This window comes from Pteropus alecto, unplaced genomic scaffold (genome assembly GCF_000325575.1).
Source record: "Pteropus alecto unplaced genomic scaffold, ASM32557v1 scaffold42, whole genome shotgun sequence".
Taxonomy (NCBI): domain Eukaryota; kingdom Metazoa; phylum Chordata; class Mammalia; order Chiroptera; family Pteropodidae; genus Pteropus; species Pteropus alecto.
Genome location: NW_006434825.1, coordinates 11,566,098 through 11,589,705, shown reverse-complemented (window position 1 = coordinate 11,589,705; position 23,608 = coordinate 11,566,098). Strand labels below are relative to the sequence as shown.

Below are 23,608 nucleotides of genomic sequence, written 5' to 3'. Positions count from 1 at the left end.
TCTTGGTGGTAAAAGTGTGTTCTAAAAATCTGTGCTTCTTGGGGGACTGTGGGGAATGTTTTGAGTGTCCATGCTTTTTCTGCATTGGACATAACTGTGCTTTCATACTTTAAATGTTTTCAGGTCGTTTGAGGTAAGACCAAGACATAACTTAGGGAGTTGGATATAGGGAGCCGAGAACTAGACACAAGTTCTAGAGGTATTCATCAAAAGCCAATCTTGATCACCTACTCTGTATTTGGCATTGGTTGCTGGGGATGATAAAGGCAGATGCAACCTGATTAAACAGAGAATTGCCGGGAATACATGTTAAAAATACAGATTCCCTGGCCCCACTCCAAACCTCTGAATTTGAACCTCCAGGGCAGTTCTCAGGTGAATCTTAGAACTGGGTAAGTTGGAAAGACCTAACCTGATTTCATTTATAAGAAATATCAAAAATAGGCAAATCTATAGAGACAATAGATTAGTGGTTACCTCAGGGTGGGGGTGGGGCCGGGTGATATGAAGGCCCAGGGCTGATAGCTAAGGGGTGCTGTTTCTTTTGGGGTCGATGAAAATTCTCTCAAATTGATTGTGGTGTGACTGTACAACTCTGTCAATATACTAAAAGCCATTGAACTGTGTACTTTAAATGGTTGAACTGCATGGTATGTGGACTAAATTTCAATAAAGCTGTTTAAAAACAAGTGAAACAAAAATAACTTGGACCAAACTCCTTAAGACACCAGTCTTTTTCCCCAGACTTGGGTGGTGTCTGTTAATTAGTAGAATAGTCAGCAAATACTTATAGATGTACACATTGGAGGGTACAAAGTAAATGAGCAATTGCAATGGGGTGTAATTAGTATTATACTAGGGGAAGTGAAGGCTCCTGTGACAGGAGTTTCGTGGTGAAGCAGTTTCCTGTAAAAGTCTGAGATGTCTAGGTTGAAGCCTGTCAGAAGAGGCATTAGCAAGGCAAGATGAGAGGTGAGAAGAGGGTACTAGGATGGGGCAAGCAAGCCCTGCAAGCAGCTCAGTGAAGCTCCAAAGCAAAGTACGAAGTTAGGGGGCAGAAGAGAGGCTGGAGAGGGGAACAGACTCAAAGGGTTTTGTGAGCCATGTTTGAGGGGGTCTAGAATTTACCCTAACAGAGAGCTTGTATTGGTGAATTTATGTTTTAGGAATCACTCTGACTGAACCGTGGAGAATGGATGGAAGAGAGGCAAGACTAGGGGCAGGGAGCCTGTGAAGGGGCAGTTTTTGTGTCTAGGTGAGAGGTAAATGTGTCCTGAACCTGAGTGGCATCAATGGGGATAAAGAGAAGTGGACAGAATTTAGAAGTATTTAGGGCATTTAATTAAGAGGATTCTGATAGCTGAGTTGAAGGGACAGAGGAAAAAGTCAAGGATGAGGTTAAGTGGCTTTGGGTACCTGGGTAGTTGGCAATCCCAAGGACCCTGGAGGAGGAACAGATTTTGAGATGTTGAGTTTGATTTTGAGCATGCTGTTCCAAAAGAGGTGTCCAGTCAGTCAGCAGTTGGGCTTGGGGGCCTGGAGGTGAGCAGAGTATTGTGTAAATCACTGGCATACAGCCTCAGCATATAGGTGGAAGCCATAGGAATGAATAAGGTGGTTCAGGGAGTGTGTTTCAAGAGTGAGGAGAAAAGAGCCTAGAATGGAATCTTAGCAGTGATGTTTGTAAAAGGATGCTTGAAGAGGAGGTGGAATAGAACGTTGTAAGGAGATTCAGAGGAAATAGCTGGAAACGTAGGTGTTAGGCATAGCAATTTGTCTGCTTATTCAGCTTCTATAAGTCAACACTTTTTGTGGGTCCATATGCCCTGGGTATATTCAGAGACAAGTGACACTTGACCATTGACATCAAACTCAAACTGTGGCCATCACCCCACTGCAACCTTCTGAAACAAGCTGATGATAGTCTTATTTCCTAAATGATAGATTGCTCTTCCTTAGCAGTTTGTATAGGCGCTGGAATCCTTCCCAAGCTCACCCTCCTGGATTACCCGGACCCAGAAGAGCCAGGTCTAGCAGTTAAGCTTTCTGTCCACGGGAGATGGATGGCCTGAATAAGACATTCCAGGGCTATCTGGAGGGCGTAGGGTATGGAGGGAAAGGAGGGAACATGTCATATACTTAAGGTTCAGCAAATTGTACCCACACCCCAGGCACACAAACACACAAGAAAAGCACCCCCGCTCTGTGGGCGAGACAAAGAAGCAGCCCTCCCATGTGCCAACCCATCTGCTTCTTTGCCTTTACAAACATGCCTTTTTTTTCTTTCTTCTTTTTTTGGTTCTCTACAGCTTTGAATACATGAGGAAGAAGAGTGAGAGACAGGAGGAAAGGTAAGGTTGAAAGAGGGCAAGAGGAAAGGGAGTAAGGGGAGCCTTCAATGACCACCCACACAATAAATCAGATCCTGGACTACCACAGCCTGGTCCGTTTTTTGCAGTCTGCGCTTATCAGTTTCCTTCTGGGAAGAGCCCCAAAGATGATGGCCAAGGCATGGGTGTGGTGTTGATGGACTTGATTGATAGGGTGCTCCTCAGGGTGTCAGAGGCTTTGAAGGCCCACTTCCTTCTGTCCCCTCACAGAAGCTTACACAGGTTATGCAGGACAGCTGGGTACAGGCTTTCCCTGACTGGTTGCCTTTGACTCCTGATGGTATCATCACCTGGAGAAACAGGCTCCTTAGGAATGAGTGCCTCCTTGAACCTGTGTGATGGCAGGGTAGGAAGTGGGGAGGAGTGCTGGGAGCAACTTTGCCCTGTGGGAAGACTTGTGGGAGGCACCTGTGAGGCTGTGCATGTGTTGGGGGAGGGGAGAGTGTACAAGAGGGAAGACAAGGACTCTCCCTGTCCTTTACCATCTCACAGAGCTGGGCATGGGCCTGAGTATAGGAAGCCATCTACCCTGACTTCAAGTCACTGATGGAGAGGGGTTGAGTGGCCATTTAGTAGTTGATCCACACTGTTCTGAGCTAGGTAGACTTGATGTGGCAAAAGATTAAGGCTCTTTGTCTTGGCCTTGACAGACCTGTACCTGGCTGTGCTCACAGTGCCCACCCTAACCCTCACACCCACCCTTGCCTAGGGCTCAATACTAGGCTGTGGCCCCAGGACCTTACTTATAGAAGACAGAAAGTTGGGGGCCCTATCCCTTCCAGCATTGGAGAATAGGAACGTAGGGCCACTCACATTTTCATGGACAGTCCTAGCTGACCCCTAACTAGGATGATATTTTTCCATCCTACATTTCTTGCCCAGGCCATCCTCTCCTGTAGATTGAGCTGTGAGCTCGTGCTGGCCCAGTCACCCCTGTCTGCACTTCCCCAGGACCTGGTCAGCCAGTGTTTACTTCCTTTTTTCTCCACCACATAAGTTACTCTTTGGATGCAAGTGGACAGTCCTGTCCTACCAGTGGGCCTCTTGTGGGGCCCCAAGGGCTCCTAGGGCTGGTTCTGGGACTGGAACCCTCCTATAGGGACTCTTGAGGCAGGCCCAAGCTGCGGCCAGCTTTGCGTGCTGGCTGGGTCTCTACACTTGTTTTCTTTCTCCACCCTCTGCTGCCCCAGCCTACTACCCAAAAAGCTGAAAAGCTGAACTGCACACCATGTCTCCCTTTACACCCTTCAGTTACAGAGGGAACACAAAACTGTGCCAACATGCTGAGGGCTGTCTGCCCGCCCCACCCCCACCTTTCTGGAATAAGCCACCTGCATCCACACACAGGTGTTTCCTGTGCTCTTTCCTGTTGCCGTTTTTTTGTTGTTTTCTTTTTTCTTCTGCTCGGCATGGCTTCCCCAGCAGGTGGTTAAGGGCCCAGCCAAACCTCTTCATACATAGCTCTAAAACACTGGGGGGCAGGGCTCCCTGGGGATCTGGGTCACCCCACTCCCAGGGGGGCCTGTTGGTACCTCATTGGTTCTTCCTGAGTGCAGGCATACACACTTGGCTGTGTTACCACCACAGGAACTGGGACACCACATGTGGGCTCCGAGTGGGGAAGGCCTTGCCTATGTCCTTCTCCCTTGTCCCTGGATAATGAAGCTCTGGAGGGAGAGGGCAAGGGTAGAGGGCCTGTTTCTCCCTGGGTGTGGGCCTCCCTCAGGCCCTCCTTAGAATAGGCCTGCCATCCTGATATCCACCCCACCTCAAGTTCCTCCTATAAAACTCTTAGCCTTCTAAGGTTAACACTCTCACATGTGGGACAGCTCTGGGGGGAGGTGAACCCTCTCCCTGGAGCCTGCTTCCCAAAGCAGAACAGGATAGCTGTCAGTGGGGGGCTGCAGGGTTGTCAGGTTTGGTATTACAGAGAGATGGCTAGGAAAGAGGAGGAACGTGCTATTTAGGGTCACAGGGCAACCATCCGGGTCTCCTGTCTGTGCCTCTCAGGCTCTTAGCTCTTCCCTTCTGCAAGGATCTCTCTTACTACCCAGCACTCAAGGCTCCCGGTGGACTCAGCCCCACTGGTAAGAAGCTGCCAAGACTGAGGGGGAAGACCTAAGAGCCTGGCATTCTGACAGAGTTCTCCTGCCCCCTAGTGGCCAGAAGCTCCAGCCACCACCACACCTCTTTTTTTTTTTTTCCTTCTGCTTCTTCCTCTTTCTCTCCTGGCAGCAGGGAGTTAGCTGCTAGGGAGCCATTCCCAGGACTGGCATCCTTTGAGCCTTCTCTTGGCCAACTATATGGTGTGGCTCCAGCCTGGGCCTCTAGCTTCCAGGCCCAGGGCAAGCCTGGCCTGCAGACTGAGCCACCTCAGCAACATCCCACCACCCTTTTCCTCTGCCCTCTTCTCCAAGCCCATTTCCAACCTCAGGGCTCTCTTTCACCTGGATTTTCAGGGCAAAAGCACATGCCATTGTCACAGTTGATGTGTAGACACACTAGTTTCAGGAAGGGCCACAGGGTGTTGGAGCCAGAGGGTCAGGAGTGCACCAGGCCAGGCCATGTAGGAAAGGCATTTTGCTTTTTTTATTTTCTGTAAAACTCTGTAAATAAAATACAAAACAAAGGGATGTGGTGGGGCAGAGGCAGGATGGCCAGGCCCGGGACACTGATTTGTGGCAAGTGTGCTGAGGCTGGGAGGCACTTAACTGCAGGCACTGACTCTACCAACCCCACGGGCAACAGAAGAATATATTAGATTTTAATTGATAGGAATCTGTAGGGGAGGGGTGTCTGGAGCCAGCCCTCACCCTCCCTGCCAGTGCCTGGTGAGCCCTGAAAGTGGGGGAGAAGGGGCACTGGGAATGGTGGGTAGGAAGTTTAGAATGCTGTGCTGGCCATGCTGCCAGGCCCGAAGATTCGGGGCAGGGCATCCAGTGACTCCTCTAGCCGTCGATGGGCAGACTGTCCCTCTTCTCCTGTAGTGGGTAAGGATAGGATCAGGAGTGGCCCTAGTCCCCCATGGCCCTCCCGCCCTTTATGCCATCTCACCCCTACTCCCATCAGCCAAAATGTCCCAGAACTCTACTTGACCCATATCTCCCATCTCCCAGCCTCACCACACTGTTGCAGGCTTTGCCGAGCAGCTTCCCTCACGACTTCTGTGTCCGTTTGGCACAAGTACACCAGGGGCTCAATGCCCTCAGGGGCCTATCAAAGGAAAAAGCATTGAGGTAGCCCGAGTGGAGCAGGTGGAAAAAGCTCAGGGCCCAGGGCTGGGGGAGCCAGGAGGTGAGAAAAAGGGTAAGTGGGTTGGCAGGTGTCACCTTGATGCAGCCCAGGGCAAGGCAGCCAGCCACTCTCATCTGCACATCCTCGTCCTCAAGTTGCTCCAGGAAGCACAGTAGGGCCTGGGTAAGGTTAGGAGGGCAGACTTAGCCAGACACTGGGAACTTGGGATCCTAGCCTTTGCCTTCAAGGGAGCCGTGCCCAACTCTCACCCTTTCCCGGAAAGCAGGGCCCAGTGACAGGCTCCGCAGCTGGGTGCTGACAGCAGCCATGACCTTGTTGTTGCCATGGACAAGCAGGGAGCTAAGGGCCCGAAGCCCATCCCTTCGCAGTCTCCCCTCAGGTGCTAATCTCAGAGCCTTGAGCACAACAGCCTGGTCATCTGAGTTCAGATTCCGCACCAGTAACACTGAAAGAAAGAAGGGCGGCTTGGAACAAGGTAGCAGGTCAAGGAGCTTCCTGGGTTGGGATCTCCTGTACACTCATGTCCTCATCCACACATTAAGACTCACTCAATAAGGTCAAGTCACTTTGTGATCAGGGCCACTGCCTTACCCTCCTCAGCAGTCTCAGTCACATAGGCATCCATAGAGGGGCTGTCCAAGGTTTCCATGTAACTCCAGAACTGGAAGACAGTGAGCTGTTCTCCAGGGCCTGGCTGGGGCCTCCTGGGCAACTTCTGCCCCAGGGCATCCTCCAAAAACTTGACACACACTGTGAAAGGCAGTGCCACAGGCCTCAAGGTTTGGATGAACCCAGGCCCTTAGAGGGAAGAGTGCTCTCACCCCAGGCTCAGGTCCAGGGGCTTCCTATCCAAACCCTACCCATCTGGATCCTCTTGCACCAAGGCACAAATCTTTGCTATTACCAGTGCTCAACTCAGCATGTCTGTGGGGGCAGACCTAGCTTTCCTTGAGGTCCCATTACTGTGGCTCTGAGGAAGGAAGGCGGGGGTGGGGCAGGTAGGCAGCCCACTCACCAGCCTCGGCTAAGCCTGGCTGGCGCAGGGAGAGACGGGCACCGTACTGATTGCAGAAGGTGAGGAGCACCCGTTCCACGGGGCAGATGAAGGGGCTGAGTCCCTCTGTGCACTGGTCCCAGAAGGTCAGGAAGCCGGGCTGAGAGGCCGAGAACTGCACCACTGTGAGGAGGGTACACGAAACCATCAGCAACAGAGCAGGCAGGTGGGCAGACAGATATAGATGGGGTAGGGCAAAGAAAGACACCCAGGGCAGATACCCAGCTAGAGCCCACAGGGCCTTTACCTTCCTGGGCAGAGGTAGCAGGGATTTCCCATCGCCTGCTAAGCTCGCATACTGCCTCGAGCACTCGAGCCTCCCGCAGCAGCCGCTCCAGGGCCCATGCCTCCTGACAGCGCAAGGGCCCAAATATGCCCAGTTTCTGGAGAACAGGGGTAGCCAAGTAGCTCGGACCTCAAGGTAGAGCTTGAGGAGGGTGGAGCCCAGATACTACAAGTCCAGCATGCATTAGGAGAGTTTGGGGGGAGCCAGAGTATGGGAGATGTTCCATTCAGTAAGAGCCAGATGCCAGGGGCCTGGGACTTAGCGTAAGAATGGAACTCAGGGGTTGTGGAGGGCTCCCTAGGGTAAGGGATCATAAGAAGAGGGTGGGAGGAATACCACTAGCCTCACCAGCAGGAGGCGGCTGCAGTGGTACAGATGCTGGACCAAGGCAGTGTCTAGAGCTGGACACTCTGTGCTGAGGGGGCGGGCAACGGGTGAGTCGAGGGTGTCCTCAGCCCCAGGCACCGGGCTGCTTGGGGGCCTGAGAGAAAAACGGGGTTGACCACCTGTAGCACACATCACCATCTGGTCACCAGTGTATTTTTATTAAGTTCCCCCCATCCCAGAAGAGATGAACAGATGATGCACTGACAACAGACAATGGGTAAGTTCACAGAAGACTTCCAAAAAGAGGAAGGGCTGGGACCAGCAGATAGGAGCAGGGGTCTCCAGAGTCCGTCTCCCCTATGCCACCTTCAGCTAGGACTGCTGGGACTTCTGGGGCTGCCAAAGCTGGGATGGACGGGAGTAGGGTTGCAAGTGGGATGGTCTACGCCATTGTGCATAGGGGTTGTGGCCCAAGGGGCGCAGGGCACAGGACTGTAAGCTGGGCAGCAGCAGAGGAAAGAGAGGCTGGGCATGACCCTCATCTGGGAATTGGCAAAGGCAGCTCTGGGACAGAGAGCTGAGGGGCCGGGCTCTCTGGGACTGCCAGGGTTGAGGCAAAAGGGGTTGTTGCTGGGGGGCCCAGGGTACATGGGGAGGCCATGAAAGGCCTCGTTCATCGGGTAGGTCCAAGGTGAGGTCAAGGGAGAGAGGGGGAGCTAGAGGCTCACCAGCTGCTGGAGACGGGCAAGGAAAGCAGACATTGCAGGAACGAGGAGGAGGAGGGTGGTCAGAAGCACTGGGGATGGAGATGGGGTTGGAAACATGGGCAACAAGGACACATGAGGAGCAAACGGGAGAGGTGAACACCGATGCACCCACCAGCAAATCTACCCCTCCTGTCCACTTTCAGTCTTGCTGCTCTCATGTTCCACCTGGTCCTACCTTACCTGTTACCCTTTCTCGCCTTACTCCTCCACCTGGCACTCTCTTCACTTCTTCCCCCTCACCTAGCCCAGCTCACCTGTCCCCAGGACCATCATTGTCTTCATCTTCATCCTCGTTGAGGAAGCTGAAACTTTCCAGGGCATGCTCCACAGTGATGCTAAGACTGGAGGCCCGGCTACGAGTCAGACCTTGTTTCTGCTGGGGTTGTGAAGGGAGTCAGAGGCACGGCCTGGCTGCCTTCCCTGTGCTGCCACAGCCCAGCCCAGCCATCCTTACCATAAGCAGACTCTCCAGCCGGGTCACCTCCTGCTCCAGGCCCTGCAGCTCAGGAAACTGGCCACGATAATCATCTAGGGCAGCCATTAGGGCCCCTAGTGCCTCTTCCAGTCTCCTGTCTCCAGCCCCTCCAGCTGCCCCTGCAACCGGGGCCTGGGCAGCCATGGCCAGGCTAAGGTCTGAATGCTGGGGCATACAGGTTAGCGGTGAAGGAGTGGGGCTTGGGCTCTGAAGGATGGGTTCGGGGGGGTCTGGGGAAGGGCTTGTGATGGGTTCCCAACTGGTACAGGCAGGACTTGGGTAAGAAGTGCTTGGGACCATGGGGTCTGCCTGAGTGCAGGGTGTGGAAGCTGAGTGGCTACAGGTTAGGGGGTTAGTGCCTAGGAGGGTGGGGTCTGTGTGTGTAGAGTTGCTGGGGAGCATGGCAAGGTCTAGAGAAGTGGAAGGGCTTACACTTATAAGGGTGGGGCTTGTGACAGGTTGGGTGGGGCTCCTGGTGGTCTGGACTGGGCTCTTAGCATTGGGGGTAGGACTTGTGGTGGTGTGAATTGACATCCTGGCTTTGTGAGTAGAGCTTGGAGTAGTGTGGGTGGGGCTTGTGGTAGTATGGGTGGGGCTTGCAGTAGTATAGGTGGATTTTGTGGTGGTACGGGTGGGGCTTTTGGTGGGTTGGGCTGGGCCAGTGGCACTTGGGGTAGTAGGGCCTGTAGTAGTGAAGGTAGAGAGCACGGGGCCTGTGACAGTACTTGTTAGATTTGAGACAGTGTGGCTCGGGCTTGTGGTGATCTGGACTGGGCTTGTAGTGTCAGGAGTAGGACCTGCAGTAGTGAGGGTAGAAAGCATTGGCTTGTGGGTGGGACTCGTGGTGGTCTGGCCTGGTCCCATGGCACTAGGGGTAGGGCCTGTAGCAGTGAGGATAGAGAGCTTGGGCTTGTGAGTAGAGCTTGTGATAGTGTGAGTGAGGCTTGGAGCATTGCTGGTAATGCTTATGGCACTACAGGTGGAGCTTGTAGTGGTGTTGGTGGGGCCTGGCAGTTCAGGAGAGCTAGAGTCTGTGGCCTTGTGAAGCGAGTCTAGATGTACAGATAGTGTGAGGTCTGGAGATGTATGGGCAGGGCCTGTTGTATTGAGAGTGAAGCTTGTGGCACAATGGCCAGGGTCCAGGGCAGGAAGGACAGGACCAGGGTGCTCCCCATGGGTGGGATTTGGGTGTGTAGGCAGGCTAGGTCCCTGGCTTTCTAGGCCCTCAGCCTCTACTGAAGCCTCAGCCAAGGCAGCATCCACACTGGCTTCACTGATATGGCTCAGAGTCCGGCTGTAGGGGGCATGCCCATTGGCCAGGTTTGGGGCCTTGGCCCCCTCCTCATCCATTGGCCCAGAGGTGGGAGTCTCAGGCCTATGGAAGGCAATTTGGATGGGCAGAGGCTCAGGCTGCTGCACCAGGGGCCTAGGGGCTGAAGAGTGGCGGGCAGTGCCTGAGAGCTGTGGGCTGGATGAATCATCTGAAGATTCGGATGACAGGGACCATGCCGTCCCATTCTCCAGCTCCTCCTGCCGTCTCAGCATATTCTGGGAGAGAGGAAAGGGAATTTCAAGACTGTCCCCAGGGAGTCTCTAAGGGATGGCTGGGCCTGAGTCTGGGTTGTGACTCACATAGAAGGCCTGCTCCCGAAGTGAGGGCGTGTCTGGTGGGCTCTGGCTATAGGTGGAAAAGCGCTTGGTGACTGTGGATGCCTTGTTGACAGTAGAAGCACCTGAGGGCTGGTCATCCTTGTCAAAGGGGCTGGGGAGGGAAGAGGCAGTTAGCAGGTGCCATAGGCCCCTAGACCTGTTCCCAGCCCCTGAGCCCCAACAACCTCCATGTGACTTCCAGGCTGAGCTTGATGGTGCCAAGGTCATTGATGTCCACAGCCACAACCTGGGGCAGGGCAGCGAACAGGTCCTTGGTCTCACAGGAGACACTGCCCACAACCACATGGTTGGCCAGGCCCTTCAGTTCTGTCACCTATAGCCAAGAATGCATCGTGGGGTCATAAGGGTATCGGGGTCATAAAGGTATAGGAGTCATGAGATTGTGGGAAATCAGAGGTCTGAATTTGCATAGAGGTTACTTGATGGTCATGGGGTCATGAGGAGGTTGCAGGGATTGGAGTTCTTGGGCTAATGGGGCCATGGAGGCTTGAAGCACTCTGGGAACATGGGGATCACAGAGGTTTGAGTTTGTAGAGTCATTGAGGTCATGAGGGTCACAGACTTGGAAGTTCAAGGGGTCAAATAGTCATAAGGTCATAAGGTCATGGGGTCATACATTCACAGGGCCATGGAACCAGGCAGGGTCATAGTGGTAAGGTCTCAGGGTCATAAGGGGTTCACAGGGTCATGGAGTCACAGGATCACGTGTCCCGTGGTCCCGGGCAGAGACATCACCTTGATGGACAGGAATTCCGTGAGCAGAGGAAGAAAGATGGTTTCCTCACTGTCCCACACCTGCTTTCCACTACCCTCAATGCGGCCCCGCAGTTTCCAGCGCTGACGCCCATATTTCATGCAGATCTAGGGAACAGGCAGGATGAGGCAGCTCTTGGTGTTGCGTCCCTGCCATCCCATCCCTTCCCTGTACAGCCTCATACCTCATACTGATCTCCCACACACAGCCGGGCGAAGCCAGCCAGCCCTAGGAGAAGGGGAGAAGGAGATGAGCCATGTTAAGGGAGGGGTCTCAGGCACACACTTCCCTCTCAACACCAGTCTGCCCCCACTACTCAGTACCTTTCATCCGGAGATGGAATTCGCCCAGCTGTGCCTCCAGCTCACTCTCCAGCAGACACATGCTCTGGGAGGGATGAGCAGAGATAGGAGAGGGTCAACTAGTCCCCTCTCAGCAGCTCTGCCATACCCTTTGCCTCTGCCTCATGGGCACCCATCCCTCACCTCCGTGTACTCTCGATGCCCCCGAGTGGCCTCAGCCAGGCTGTCCCTAGCCTCGCGGCTCCCTGGAGACCCAGTACTGTAGGCACGGACCATGTTGTAGGCACCATCCCGAAGTCGCCGCTGGACACAGTAGGCCTCATACAGCTCGTCAATCTGGGCAAGTGAGTAGGGTGACAGTCGGGAGCGGGGGGAGGTTGTGACTCACTATTGGGGTCGCTCACCCAGGGCCTAGCATCACTGCATCTCCCTAAGATATCCAATTCCCCACCCCACACCACATGCACACATGCATGCTGCATATGTACCTTGCTAGCATGGAACTCCAGCCGTCGCAGGAAACGTTCAATGGACTTGACTTGCTGGGGGAGAGGTGGATCAGGAGAGGCCTGAGGGTTAGGGCCCTTTACCCTCCCTATGAGCCAACCTCTTCCAACACCATTCTGTATACACTCACCTTGTCCAAGTCATACAGGAAGCCCTGCAGGGGGAGATGAGAGGGAGGGCTTAGGAGGTATGGAAAGTATTCCAGCAGAGCATTTGCCCACCCAAACCCATCTAGCTCCTCTCCTTTATGGCCTCCTTCCCCTCATACCACAGTCCACAGCCACTCCAGCCAAAGCAGGGACTGACCCACTTTTCCAAATGCCTGATCTTTGGTGGGTGCTGTGACATGGATCTGGTCCCCAAGACCCCTCCAGTACCCTTCCCCTACCTCTTCCCCAAGGTCCCTTCCCTGGCCCACTTCCTCTCCTGCAACCCTTAAGAAGAGAGTTCTGTGCCTCCTCATGCATGGTTCCCTTTACCAGGGAACTCTTATTTGTCCTTAAGACCCAGCTGAAGTGTTTTCTCCTCTCGGAAACCCTGAGCTGTTCCCCAGGAAGAACCACAGCTCTCCCTCAATACCACTACAACATAATCTCTCCTTGTTCACGTCTGGGGGTGGTCCTACCTACCCTACTGGAAGCTCCCATGGGCAGGCATTGGGTTCCAGATAGAGAGTGTGTACAGCCTGCGGAATATGGGGATAGAAAACTCCCCTGCCTTTCCTGATACCTTCTTTCTAGTTACTCCTATTTTCTAGTCACACCTGGACTAAGTCACTCAAGAAAACAGCCCCGATGTCATCCAGGGGTGGCCCTGCGGAGTCCTCCATACCACAAGAGCAAAGAGCATTAGTCCAGGGCATCCTTGCCAACCCTTCACTCACCAGGCGGGAATTCCTCTTGGATTCCCTTATCTGCCCCTGGAGTTTCTCCTGCTCCTGCTGGTGCACTTCCAAATAGGCCCTGGGGAAAGAGGTGACAACAAGAATTAGCTTACCTCTACAACCTCCATCTGCCCATGGTTCAGGCAGTGGGGAAGAGTGTGTGAAGCGGGGAAAGTTCCCACTAGCAGAAAGGGGATGGGGCCGCCGGGAGGGATCCTGGGACGAGGCATTGGGAGGGAATTGCTTACGTCAGGCCCCGCTTCAGCGCAGCGTACACCAGGTCCAGCCGCTCAGGCTGCGGGACCTTGGGGGCCGGGTGCGCCACGGAAAACATCCTGGACACTCGAGAGAGTGCTGGGGGCTTCCGTGGGGGTCCCGTGGGACTGAAGGCCGGGAAACTCCTGAAGAAGAGGCTACACTCAGAAAGGGGCAAGAAAGAGTCCCCCAAACCCTCACTGCACCCCAGCTCCAACCTGGTCAGACTCTCCTGACCCCATCAGGCCCCCTCTTCTGCGTACCTGGGCCCCCGCTCGTGGCTGCCGAGGACGCCTGCGAAGGACTGGCTCCTATTGACCCGGGCGCTGAGCAGGCGGCGCTGTGGCCGCACCGAGAGGGACATCATGGAATGAGTCCGCGCGGGGCTCCCTGGGGGTGGCGAGGGTGGGTGTCCAGCGCCAGTCCGGCCTTTGAAGACCCCTCCCCGCGGCCCGGCTTCAGTATCTTAGTCTTGCCGGACACGACCTGATTCTGAGTCCGACAACCCCGCCGGCCGGCCCCGGCGCTAATGACAGGGCGGCCGCGGGCGACTCGGCCTCGGACTCTGCGTGGCCTCAGCTCGGCCCCCACTTCCTGCAGAGGTGCAGGCCCCGCCTGCGGCACGGGGCAGGAAGGGGGGATCGCGCGGGGACCCTCCCCCGGCTGGGAAGGGGCAGGAAAGGGGCGGGGCGCGCGAAGAATGTGCGGAAGCGCCTGTTTACCGGGGGCGGGGCGGGCTGCCCAGCCCTACCCCTAACCTCCCCCCAAAGTGGACCTGGAGCTCGGCGCCGGCTCCCTGCGAGGCCGCTGGAGGTCACCTGGAGGGGCGGGGTGCGGGCTTTGAGCCCAGCGGAGCTGCCCGACAGGCCCGGTCAGCGCGGGTTTGGCTCCGGCGACCTACCCGCCCTGGGTAAGCTGCTCCCCTTCACCCTCCACTGGCTCCCAAGAGCCCGGACGCCAGAGCCCTCCTGGCGCCCAGAGCTGGGGGATTCCCAGAGTGGGGGGCAGTGCCGAGAAGTGCCCCGCCCCCTCCACTTTCCTGCGACTCGGACCTGGAAACTGAGTCACAGACAGACGCCTTCGCCCGGGCCCTTGGCGGGAAGGGATTCTCTGCAGACTCCCACCCTGCTCCGGCGAAACACGCTCCCTTGGCCCCCAGAATCCGGCCCGCACCCCCTGGAGCCAGCCACGGAGCCTTCGCAGCTCCAGACCGGGTCCTACCTTTCTTCTTGGAGTTCATGGTAGGTCCGGGACAGCCCCCCACCCCGCGCTTGCCCCCCGTGTCCCCGCCTGCCCAGGGCCACTCGGTGCCGGGCTGGCTGGGCTCTGCGCTCGCTCCTGGCGACTCTGGTTCGGGCTTCAGCTCCTCCTGGCGCCGCCCCCCGCCCAGTTCCTGCCGCCTGACTCAGACCGCCGGGATGGGGCGGGACTGGCTGGATCAGGGGGGCAACGGGGCCTCGGCTTGCTCGGCCTCTGGGACGGGCGACTGGGGATTCCCCTCCGGAATGGAACTGACGGGTATCTTCTTGGCTGGGGTCGGGAGTGCGGCTAAAGGGAGTTGAGCACAGCGGCGAATATGGAAGGATAGATAAATAGAATGAGGATACTGAATGAGTGGGTGCTGGATTGGATGCAGTTAGCATAGGGGGCTCACAGAGTGGCTGTTGAGGGGTGCTGAGAGAGGGCTGAACACAGAGGGCTGAGAGTTGGGGTTCTGAGTGTGAAGGCTAGAGAGTAGGGGCTGAGAGAGTGGAAGGAAGGGCTTCGGTGCTGAGTGGAGGGACTATGCCAATGGAGGACATAGAGTCAGGTGCTAAGCATGAGGGATGTGGGAGGCTGAGAAGAGAAAGGGCCTGTAAGTGTGAGTTCGGATCAACCCCATATTATGTGTTGCTGCCCAGAGAAGGAACTGGATGTAGAGTCCAACAAACTCCATGCACCATACTCACTCCCACACCTACTGAGGGGGTGCTCAGTCTCCGTACTCCACCTTCCCCCCAAGCCCCAGGAAAGAGGACCTACTGCCCAGCCAGGGCCTCCTCTCCAGCAGAAGCTGTGTCCTAGGGCGGAGGCCCATCCTTTTGGTCCCCTGCTCACGTCGGCTGAATCTCCTTGGTGTCAGTCAGCCCCTTCCTGCACACGTATCTCTTCCTTGAAAATCCCTTGTCCACCTCCAGCCAGGATAGAGGCCACCATGCCCTCAGAGGGGCTGAGTGCTCCCACCCCATAATCATTCCTGTTCCTTGATGTTCAGTTTCAGTGAACGGGGCTTACTTTCTCCCCAGGAGGCTGGGGTGGGCCCAGAGTTCTGCATTTCCAACAAACCCCTATAGTTTAGATGCCAGATGTCCAAGGACCCCAGTTTGAGAAATGCTATCCTCTCCTTGAAAATTGGGTGCTATGCACTCCACACAGGCAACTATGCATTAGGTGAATTGCCTGCCTTGTACTGGCCTATCTGCATCCTTCAGCTATTCCCCCATGGGAACACCCCAGCCTTATCACCTGCTCTGGCATGCCCCCTTCCTAAATCACAACCACATTGATCACAATCTTCAGGCTTTCTCTATCACTCCCATCTCACCTGCCTTCTACCTGAGACCTCTTGGGCATTCAGATTATTTATTCAACTATTCACTGAGTGACAACCCTGTGCCAAGCATGTGCCAGTCACTGGAGATACAGCCCAGAATTGCACAGACACCACCCTGCACAGAACTCACAATCTGCCTCTGCTTCCTTTTTCTCTGCCAGCTCCCTCCTACCTTCTCTTCCCTACCTTCCCTGCACATCACTCTCCCCAGCCTGGATCTAGCCACGACCCTTGTCACTCGCCTGCTGCTAATATTCCCAGCACTCTGCCTTTCTCTCCTCCCTGGCAGAAACCAGCCCTGGGCAACTCAACTCTCTGCCTTTTCTGCACCTGCACACAGGCTGGCAGGAGCTGCCAGAGGTCTTGGCCCAGTAGCTGAGGTGGAGCAACACAGCAATTCTCAATCTCAGCCAGTGTCTTTTTTCCCACTGGGGAAATCCTCATGTGAGGCCCTAGTCATCTCTCTCCCTTCTCACAGAAGATGAGTATTTTAGACTTTCTCCACAAGCCTCAAACAAGCTTGAGTCACTCCCTCATAAAAAAATGGAAACTGCCCAGATGCCCGTCAGTTGATAATGGAATGCTTTACAACATAAAACTACTACACGCAGCAATATGGATGAATCTTAAAGACATGATGTTGAGTGAAAGAAGCAGGACTGCAAAAGAGGACATATGTATGAGTCCGTTGATACAAAGTTCAAAAACAGGCAAAACACATCTATGGCGATAGAAGTCAGAATAGTAGTTACCCTGGGGAATAGCGACTGGAAGCAGGCACAAGGGGTCTTCCAGGGTGCTGGTAATGTTCTAATTCCTAATCTGGGTTCTATTTCCTGATCCTATATGAGTGTGTTCCCTTGTATAATTGTATCAAGCTATACCACTGAGGACATGTACCCTTTCTGTATGTATATTATATTTCAATATAAAGTTGACTTTAAATAAATAACTACAAAAAGAAATGCCCCCTCTGTGGACCCTGTGTCTCCTTCTAGCGACCCCACCTCTCACCCCATTTGGCTCTTCCAGAACCAACTTTCTGGAAGAGATGCCTACCTCCTTTTCCTCTCCACACCCACCCACTTCTCTTTCCATTCTGGACCGCCTTCCACACCCACCACTCCCCTGACTGGGCTGGACGAGGTCACCAGTGCCTCCCTGTTGCAGAATCCAGTGTCCAATGTTTAGTTCTTATCCTGCTTGATCTCAGTAAAGCTTTTCACTTTGTGGCTCTCTTCCTCTTCCTTGAGCCCTTCCTTCCCTTGAATTTCAAGAGGCCACACGCCCCTAGTTTTCCAATCTGTCTGGCTACACATCTTATTTTCCATCAGAGAATCTGTCTTTCTCCCTATTCCCGAGTGGGCCTCATTCTTCCCACCCTTGGGCTATGTACATCTCCCACAGTTCAGTGTCATTTAAAGTTGTCCCCAACTTCCTTATCTCTTCTGTGCCCAAATTGCTTTTCTGAGTATCAGGCCTGTATGTCCAACTGCCTGCCTGTTGCCTCCCCAGAAGCTGAATGACAATACAGAGTGGTCTATTAGGGATGTACTGAGTTTGAAGTCCTCAAACTGTATTCACCAATTTCCTCCTCAAACTTGACCCTCCCCAGTCTAAACCTCTCCATGACAGCCCCACCATCTACTTACCCAGTTCTTCGAGATAAACTAGGAGTCATCTTGGATGCCTCAGTCTCTGTTACCCTCCACATCCACTCACCCACCGACTCCTGCCACCTCTGGATCCTGCCCCCCTCTCCTCTAGCCCCATGGCTAGAATTCAGGTCCAAACTGTCACCAATTATCACCTAAAACCCTACTGCAGCTTCCTAATGGACTCTGTCTCTACACTAACCCACATTAATCCATTCTTTATTCAATAGCAACATTGCTCTTAAAATTCCAGTCACCTGACCATGCCAAAAACTCTGCTTTATCGAGTGCTTTCTATAGGCCACACTCTGTGCTTAATTAACAAACATTTAATTCTGGCAACAGCCTTATCGGGTAAGTCCTATTAGCCCCATTTCACAGATGAGAAACCTGATGCTAACTGGCTGTGTGACCTTGGGCAAAACATTCACCTTTTTGGGCTTTAACAGATACCTATCTGTTAAATGAGAATAATACTAAAAATAACAACAACTATCTCACAGAGTTGTTGGGGGCATGAAATGAGATATTCCCCTCTAAAGAAAGTGTTTGGGGAAGGGAAAATTGTGGAGTAGGAAAGCTGGGGTGGACACACTATCTCACTGTAAGTACATGACTAATATTAACTGCTGTTATTAACAATTATTAATCTACCCAAATTTACACAGCTGGCAAATGACAGGGCCAGGATTCAAAGCCAGGTGGTCTGACCCTAGGACACTAAATCTTTAACGTCCCTTTATGCTGACTCTTGCAAAACACCCATGGGTAAATACCCTGCCCAAAAGATAAAGTCTAGACTCTCTAATGTGACCCACAAGACTCTGTCTCTTCCCTCATATACCTTCAACCATCCTTCTTTCATAGTCCCCTGCTCCCCCCATGGTCTTTCTGTTCCAGCTACTTGAGACCCTCGCTCAATACCTGCAAGGTTCTTCAGCATCTGAGCAGCAGCCTCCATTTCTCCTATAACCTCTTCATACTACTCTCACCCTGACCAGCTCACTCTCCTTTTTCAAGTCTTACCCTGTGACTTCTTCCTCCAGGAAGCCTGCCTGGGGTTGGTTCCCCCTTTTAGGCATCTCATAGCTTCCTCCCTCTGATCCTTGAGACCACATAACTAGGTTGTTAGTTCTCCTTTAGTGTCTGCCTTCCAACCAGACTGTAAACTCTGGGGGTTGGTGTTGTCTGTTTGGCTCACTGCTGTACCCTCTGGGCCTGCACCAGGGTGATGAAAAAGGGGGTAGCTGAGTATGAGTCGGGGGCAGAGCTGCATGAACTGGCTGCCTAGACAGAGAAACAGCAGATCTTGAGCTGTTGGAGGGGTAGATTTCAAGTCTGGTTGATCTATCTCCCCTACCCCACCTATAAGTTTCCCGGTCCCTTCCTTACTTTCTGATTATATCAGTGAGTGGGGTTCCGCTCCCTTGGTATGGGGCATGATGGGATTCTGGAACTGAGTGGGTGGGCTGGATTCAGATTAGGCTGACTGTCCCATCAATTTTCTTTCTCTGACTAGGGCTTTGCTACCACCAACCCCCTAGTCCCACAGGATGTATAACTGTTGGTCCACTTTTCCCAAATGACCATAATACCCATCTGAGTGACCATTTCAGGAGGTAGATAGGTAGGATCTACCCTGCTGTGGAGGAGGGAAATAATTGAACCCCTTGAACTGTGGAAGAGGATCCACCTGAACCAGGGACTGGCTGATTAGAGCCAGAGGACTCTCCAGACTTACTGAAGACTGTTCTGAATGTGCGAAAGGTCACAAAGGTGATAGGGCCTGTAGAACTCCCAGGTTGGGGCAGCAGCAGTAGAACTCTGGCCACCTGCATGGCTGCAGATCCTGCAGCCCCCAAAACCCTCTACATGCCTCACATATGTGAGGCAGGAGGTCCTGCCACTTACACTGCCCAGCTCAGTGGTCTCCTTGCTGGGCGTCCCTGGCCCAGCCCCATCCTGTGGGGCAGCCCCACTTCAGTTAACAGATGCTAAAAATAACTGGGGTAAGGAGGGGTTGCAAGAGAAAATGGGGTCCCTCCTGAGCCTTTCCCTGTCTCCATGGCAACTGCCCCAAACCTGGCTGCTGACTTCATGCTGCAGCTGCTGGAGCAGGGAGGGAGGCGGGCCCTGTCTGGGACCCCCCACCCCGGAACCAGGCGGAGGCAGCAGGGTGGCCTCACTTCCTGCCGGCCCCCTCCCTAGTCAGCTGGTCACATTCCCAGACCAGCCCTGTGCTGGAGGCCTAGTGGCCTCCCCTAGGCCAGGCCTGGTAGGAGTGTGAGTCCCAGCCGCAGCAAGGGGTTGCCCTGACTCAGCCGCACCCTTCCCGTCTGCTTTTCCACCCAGGGAGGACCCAGCCTGGAGCCCTGCGTGTTCCCTCCACCCCTACTCAAGGCCAGGACTTCTCTCTGGCTGTTGGACCAGAGGACCCAGGACTCTTGAGCAAGGGTTGAAGTGTGAGCTAAGCTAGGGCTCACAGTCTTGCTGGAGTATTTTGTACCTCACTTGGATTCTCATCTCCCCCACCCACTCCCCTCCATGCCACAGAGGTGGATAGTGCAGTAGCAAGAGTTCAGAGCTGGGTCTAATTCCCACCTCTCCCCAAACCAGCTGTGTGACCTTGAGACTATTAACCTCCCCGTGCCTGTTTCTGCATCTGCCAGATTGATATAACATTCCTAAGAAAGCTATGCCCCTGCTGATCACTGCAGGCCTAGGGGAGGCCCAGGGCACGGTTATTATTATATTAGACTGCACACAGTAGGTGCTCAGCCAGCCAGCCTGGACATGCATTAGGAGCAACCAAGTAGAACTGGCTGAAAAGGGTCAGTCCCAGAGGTGGACTCAGGCCTCACTGGGGAGAGGAGGACAGAGAGTGCTGAGGTGGGATTTAGCCCTGCCCAGTAGCCCCTTCCTCAAATCAGTTCTGTAGGGTGCCCAAGCTTAGCTGTTTGCAAAGACCCTACACCAGACTCCCACTTCCAGGACAAGGTGTGTTCCCCACCACGCTGGGGCGATCGTCTCCGACTTCAGCTAAGCCAGGTTTGGGCGAAAAGCCGGACCCCAGGCCAGGCTCCGGCTGAGCCGGGCCCCAAAGCCCCAAAGCGGCTTAGGCCGGTCGGTGGGGCCGGGAGGATTAGCTCATCCCGGAGGACAGCTTGAACCACTCGTCACCCCCTTCCCATTCCCAGTTCAGCTTTCCCTGCGAGGAAGGCAGAGGGGGCTCCGGGAGAGCAATCGTGCCAGGGCCCAGGCTAGTGCCAAGGGCCCGCCCTCAGGCCTGGCCCACTCCAGAGCCCCGGGGCACCGGCCGCCTGGGCCTTGCTGTGGGAGGGAAGGAGGCAGTGCCGGGCGCGGCAGGGCTGGAGGCGGCGGCTTTTGTGGGGCCAAGATGCGTCCTCCGCGCCCAGGGGAAGGTGGGGAACGACATCGTGCGGCCCAGGTCCCGGGGATGGGGTTATGTGGGACAGGGCCGCAGCTGGGGCAGCAAATTTGGGATCTACGGGGCGGTGCTGGCGAAGGAGGCACCAGAATCGCCGCTCCAGCCCCTCGCCCGGCCTGCGGACCCCGGACACTTACATGGCTGCGCTGGGCTACGCGGACCTCGCGCTCTCTGTGCGCTCGTCGGTGCCCGGCCTGGTCAGTCGCGCCGCAGCTGCCGCTGTCGCCACCGCCGGCGGCCGCCCCTCCCTGCACCCCGCCGACCCGCTCCTCCCTCCGCCGCTGGGCCCCACCCCCCGCACTCCCGCAGCTCTGGCACCCGTGGAAGGGCCCACGGCTTGCTCCGCCCTCTCGAGTAACGGGGCAGCGGGTGACCCGCGGATTCCACCAGCTTGTGGGTAGGCGGGACCCTGGAGGACGCGAGGGCGGCGGGAGGGCCAGAAACAGGGCGGCTTTTAGGGAACCTCTCGCCAAGGCAGTCCTATTCCTTCCCATGCAGACCCCAAAACCGGGTCCGCGGGAGAGCCCGGCTTGCCCGTACCCTCCTCAGATTCCATAGCCCCTAGAGACCTGTGACTGCCTAAAATCGGTCCTGGAGTGTCCACTGCTGGGTTGGGTGGGCTGGAGGAAGGGATCAGCGCCAGCTTCCGGGAGGGGAACAGGGAGGCCAGAATCCTAGCCTTTGAACCCCTTCTGGGTCCAGACACTGCCTCTCAGCCCAGCCTCAGTTTCTCTGCTGCGGGGGCAGGCTGCCCTTCCTGCCACCGTCTGCGCTTTTAGCCGGGCTATGCAGTTACCACTAATTGGGTACGACTTCTGGAGGGTCAGGTCTTACTCTCTGAGCCTGGGTGAGTTACCTGGGCTTGGGGCACATGTTGGCCAAGGGGGCCAGAGCCCAGTCCTTTCCAGTGAGGGTCTGGAGCACTGAGTCTCCCCTAGGGTGGGTTGAGGTGGAGCTGAGAGCTGACCCCACGATGGCGTCAAACGGCCAGCTCCACTCCCCCACCCCTCCCATCTATAAGACACCACTGGCCCTCCCCAACCCTGAATGCTCTGCCCTCCCACCCCGACCCTTCAGGCTTCACTTCTGTAGTCCTCTGCCTTTAGAGGTAACACATACCACAGACATACATGGTTTGAAGGACTTTAAGAGGTTCCTGAATATACTCCTGAGGGTTGGTCTTGACAACCAATCTGTCAGGGCGGCAGGAGGCACAGAGGCCCTCAGGGCACTGATATCTTCTCCCTCACCAGTTCTTAGCAGACATACACCTCACTCCCTCCCAGCTCTCCCACCTCTTCAGCCCCCTTTCTTAGCCTCCCTTGGCAGCACTCTGTAGTCCTTGAGCCTGGGGATTGCTTCCAGGGACTGGGTTCTTCTCTTTCTTTTCCCCATTGTAATATATCATCCCGTTTCAGGGCTTCCATCCATCCACTGCGGACCATCCCAAGCCTTCCTGTGTGCCCAGAGCCCCCGGATGACCCACTAGATCTTATGACCTTCTCCAGAGGGACTCATCTTCCTTGGTCCTCACCTCTGCAAAGCATCGCAGTCCCCCTAGGCTCCTACCTCAGCCAGAGCCTGGGCCTCACCAGAGCTCTCGAAACTGGCACCCGTTGGTCCCTGCCCACCTCTAAAGTCACCTTCTCAGCAAGGCATCCTCTGACCACCTCTGAAGACAGCCTCTCCTTGTTATTGTCATCACGTTCTGTGGACTCAAGCCTTCATGTCACTCATCACCACCAGGCAGCATGTATGCCCGTGTATGCTCATGTGTCTAAACCTACCACACTGTGAGTCTCTAAGCTCTGTGGGGGCAAGGGCCATGGAAGTCCTTGTCATCACTGTCCCTGGCTCATAGTGGGAGTTCATGAAATATTTGTTGAATGAGTGAGTTTGAATGAGCAAATACATGAACTCTTGACATCCCCTCTTCACCCCCACCTTCCTTCAGCCTCCTAGTCCTGTTGATTCCACCTCCTTAATATGTTTCAAATTCATTCCCTCCCCACCCCTCACCTCCCACTACTAGTACTCTGTTGTTTATTAATTCATTTGCCAAACGCCCACCGAGCACTCGGGGCTGGTCCTTGGGCTGGCAGTAGCATAGAGCTGTCCCTGTGCCATTGCTCAGGGCTCTGATGAGGCAGGCTGATTGTGGTGGTGTACCAAGGCACTGTCCGAGGAATTATTTCTCAGTCTGGGATTCTGGAATTCCACTTCCAGAAAATTCCCATTTTTAATGGATGATTTCCTTGCCCGTCATAGTCGATTAGTCACTCTGCCCTGTGTCTGGCCATGCATCTGCATTATCACATCTGGTACCGGGCCTAGGCCACCATCTTTTCTGGCCTCTCTGCCTCCTCCTTTGTCCCCTACAGTTGTTCTCCACCTGACAGTTGAAGCGAGCTTTTAAATCATAAATCAGTTCATATTGACTCCCTAATGTCCTCAGGATAAGTCCAGACTCTGGAGTGGGGCCTGCAAGACCCAGGAGATGTGGCTTATGACCTCTGCTCCTCATTTCCCACCCATCCTGCCAGCCTTTGCTGCTCTGGTTCCACTACACCAACCTACCTGTGGCTCCCTGGACATGGTCCCTACTCTCTGGCCTCTGCCTCTTCTCCCAGCCTCCCTTCTGCCTGGGATCAGGAATCCTCCCCCTTATCCACTTGGAAGACAGCTCAAACCTCACCCTCTCCAAGAAACCTGTGTCCTCTGGCTTCCCATTCACCCCTTCTGAGCATCCACGATGCCTATTGGAATCCCTGTCTGTGACCAGGACTGGCCCCCCCATCCTATGACCACCAGGGCCAGGCATAGAGGGGGCTGCAGTGAGTAGATGGGACACCTGAGGCTTCCCCTGGCCCTCTCCTATTGCCCAGGAGCCTTGAGGGAAGGACAGCATCCAAGGGCTGCAGGGTGCTGGAGGCCTTCCAGGCCTCTCCCCAACAACCAGTGAGCCAGGAGAGGAAGGACACAGCTG

At 54.9% G+C, this 23,608-nt stretch overlaps 2 protein-coding genes across 4 annotated transcripts; one reads left to right on the top strand and one right to left on the bottom strand.

Annotated features, from left to right (window-relative positions):
- Nucleotides 1–4,955: 4,955 nt before the first annotated feature.
- RIPOR1 (RHO family interacting cell polarization regulator 1) lies at nucleotides 4,956–20,874 on the bottom strand. 3 transcript variants are annotated; one of them, XM_025045309.1, is made up of 23 exons: nucleotides 20,760–20,874; nucleotides 13,190–13,316; nucleotides 12,920–13,072; nucleotides 12,672–12,750; nucleotides 11,919–11,942; nucleotides 11,770–11,823; nucleotides 11,465–11,617; nucleotides 11,303–11,366; nucleotides 11,164–11,207; nucleotides 10,961–11,086; nucleotides 10,390–10,538; nucleotides 10,187–10,316; nucleotides 8,534–10,102; nucleotides 8,334–8,455; nucleotides 8,041–8,108; nucleotides 7,334–7,491; nucleotides 6,947–7,082; nucleotides 6,661–6,822; nucleotides 6,237–6,395; nucleotides 5,894–6,090; nucleotides 5,720–5,803; nucleotides 5,513–5,603; nucleotides 4,956–5,371 (listed from the first exon to the last, which is right to left on the bottom strand). In XM_025045309.1, exons 2-23 carry the CDS (start codon nucleotides 13,291–13,293, stop codon nucleotides 5,274–5,276), a joined length of 3,924 nt encoding a protein of 1,307 aa, XP_024901077.1. In that variant the 5' UTR covers nucleotides 13,294–13,316; nucleotides 20,760–20,874; the 3' UTR covers nucleotides 4,956–5,273. The 3 variants fall into 3 exon arrangements, with proteins under 3 accessions (XP_024901077.1, XP_024901078.1, XP_024901079.1); XM_025045310.1 differs by lacking the exons at nucleotides 8,041–8,108; nucleotides 20,760–20,874 and adding an exon at nucleotides 14,148–14,166 and having other exon boundaries at nucleotides 7,334–7,466; XM_025045311.1 differs by lacking the exons at nucleotides 8,041–8,108; nucleotides 20,760–20,874 and adding an exon at nucleotides 14,148–14,166 and having other exon boundaries at nucleotides 7,334–7,466; nucleotides 8,334–8,452.
- LOC107195519 lies at nucleotides 13,233–22,548 on the top strand. The gene is made up of 3 exons (XM_015587666.2): nucleotides 13,233–13,315; nucleotides 20,759–21,019; nucleotides 22,041–22,548. The coding sequence occupies exons 2-3, from the start codon at nucleotides 20,760–20,762 to the stop codon at nucleotides 22,417–22,419; spliced, it is 639 nt and encodes a 212-aa protein (XP_015443152.1). The 5' UTR covers nucleotides 13,233–13,315; nucleotide 20,759; the 3' UTR covers nucleotides 22,420–22,548.
- Nucleotides 22,549–23,608: the final 1,060 nt, after the last annotated feature.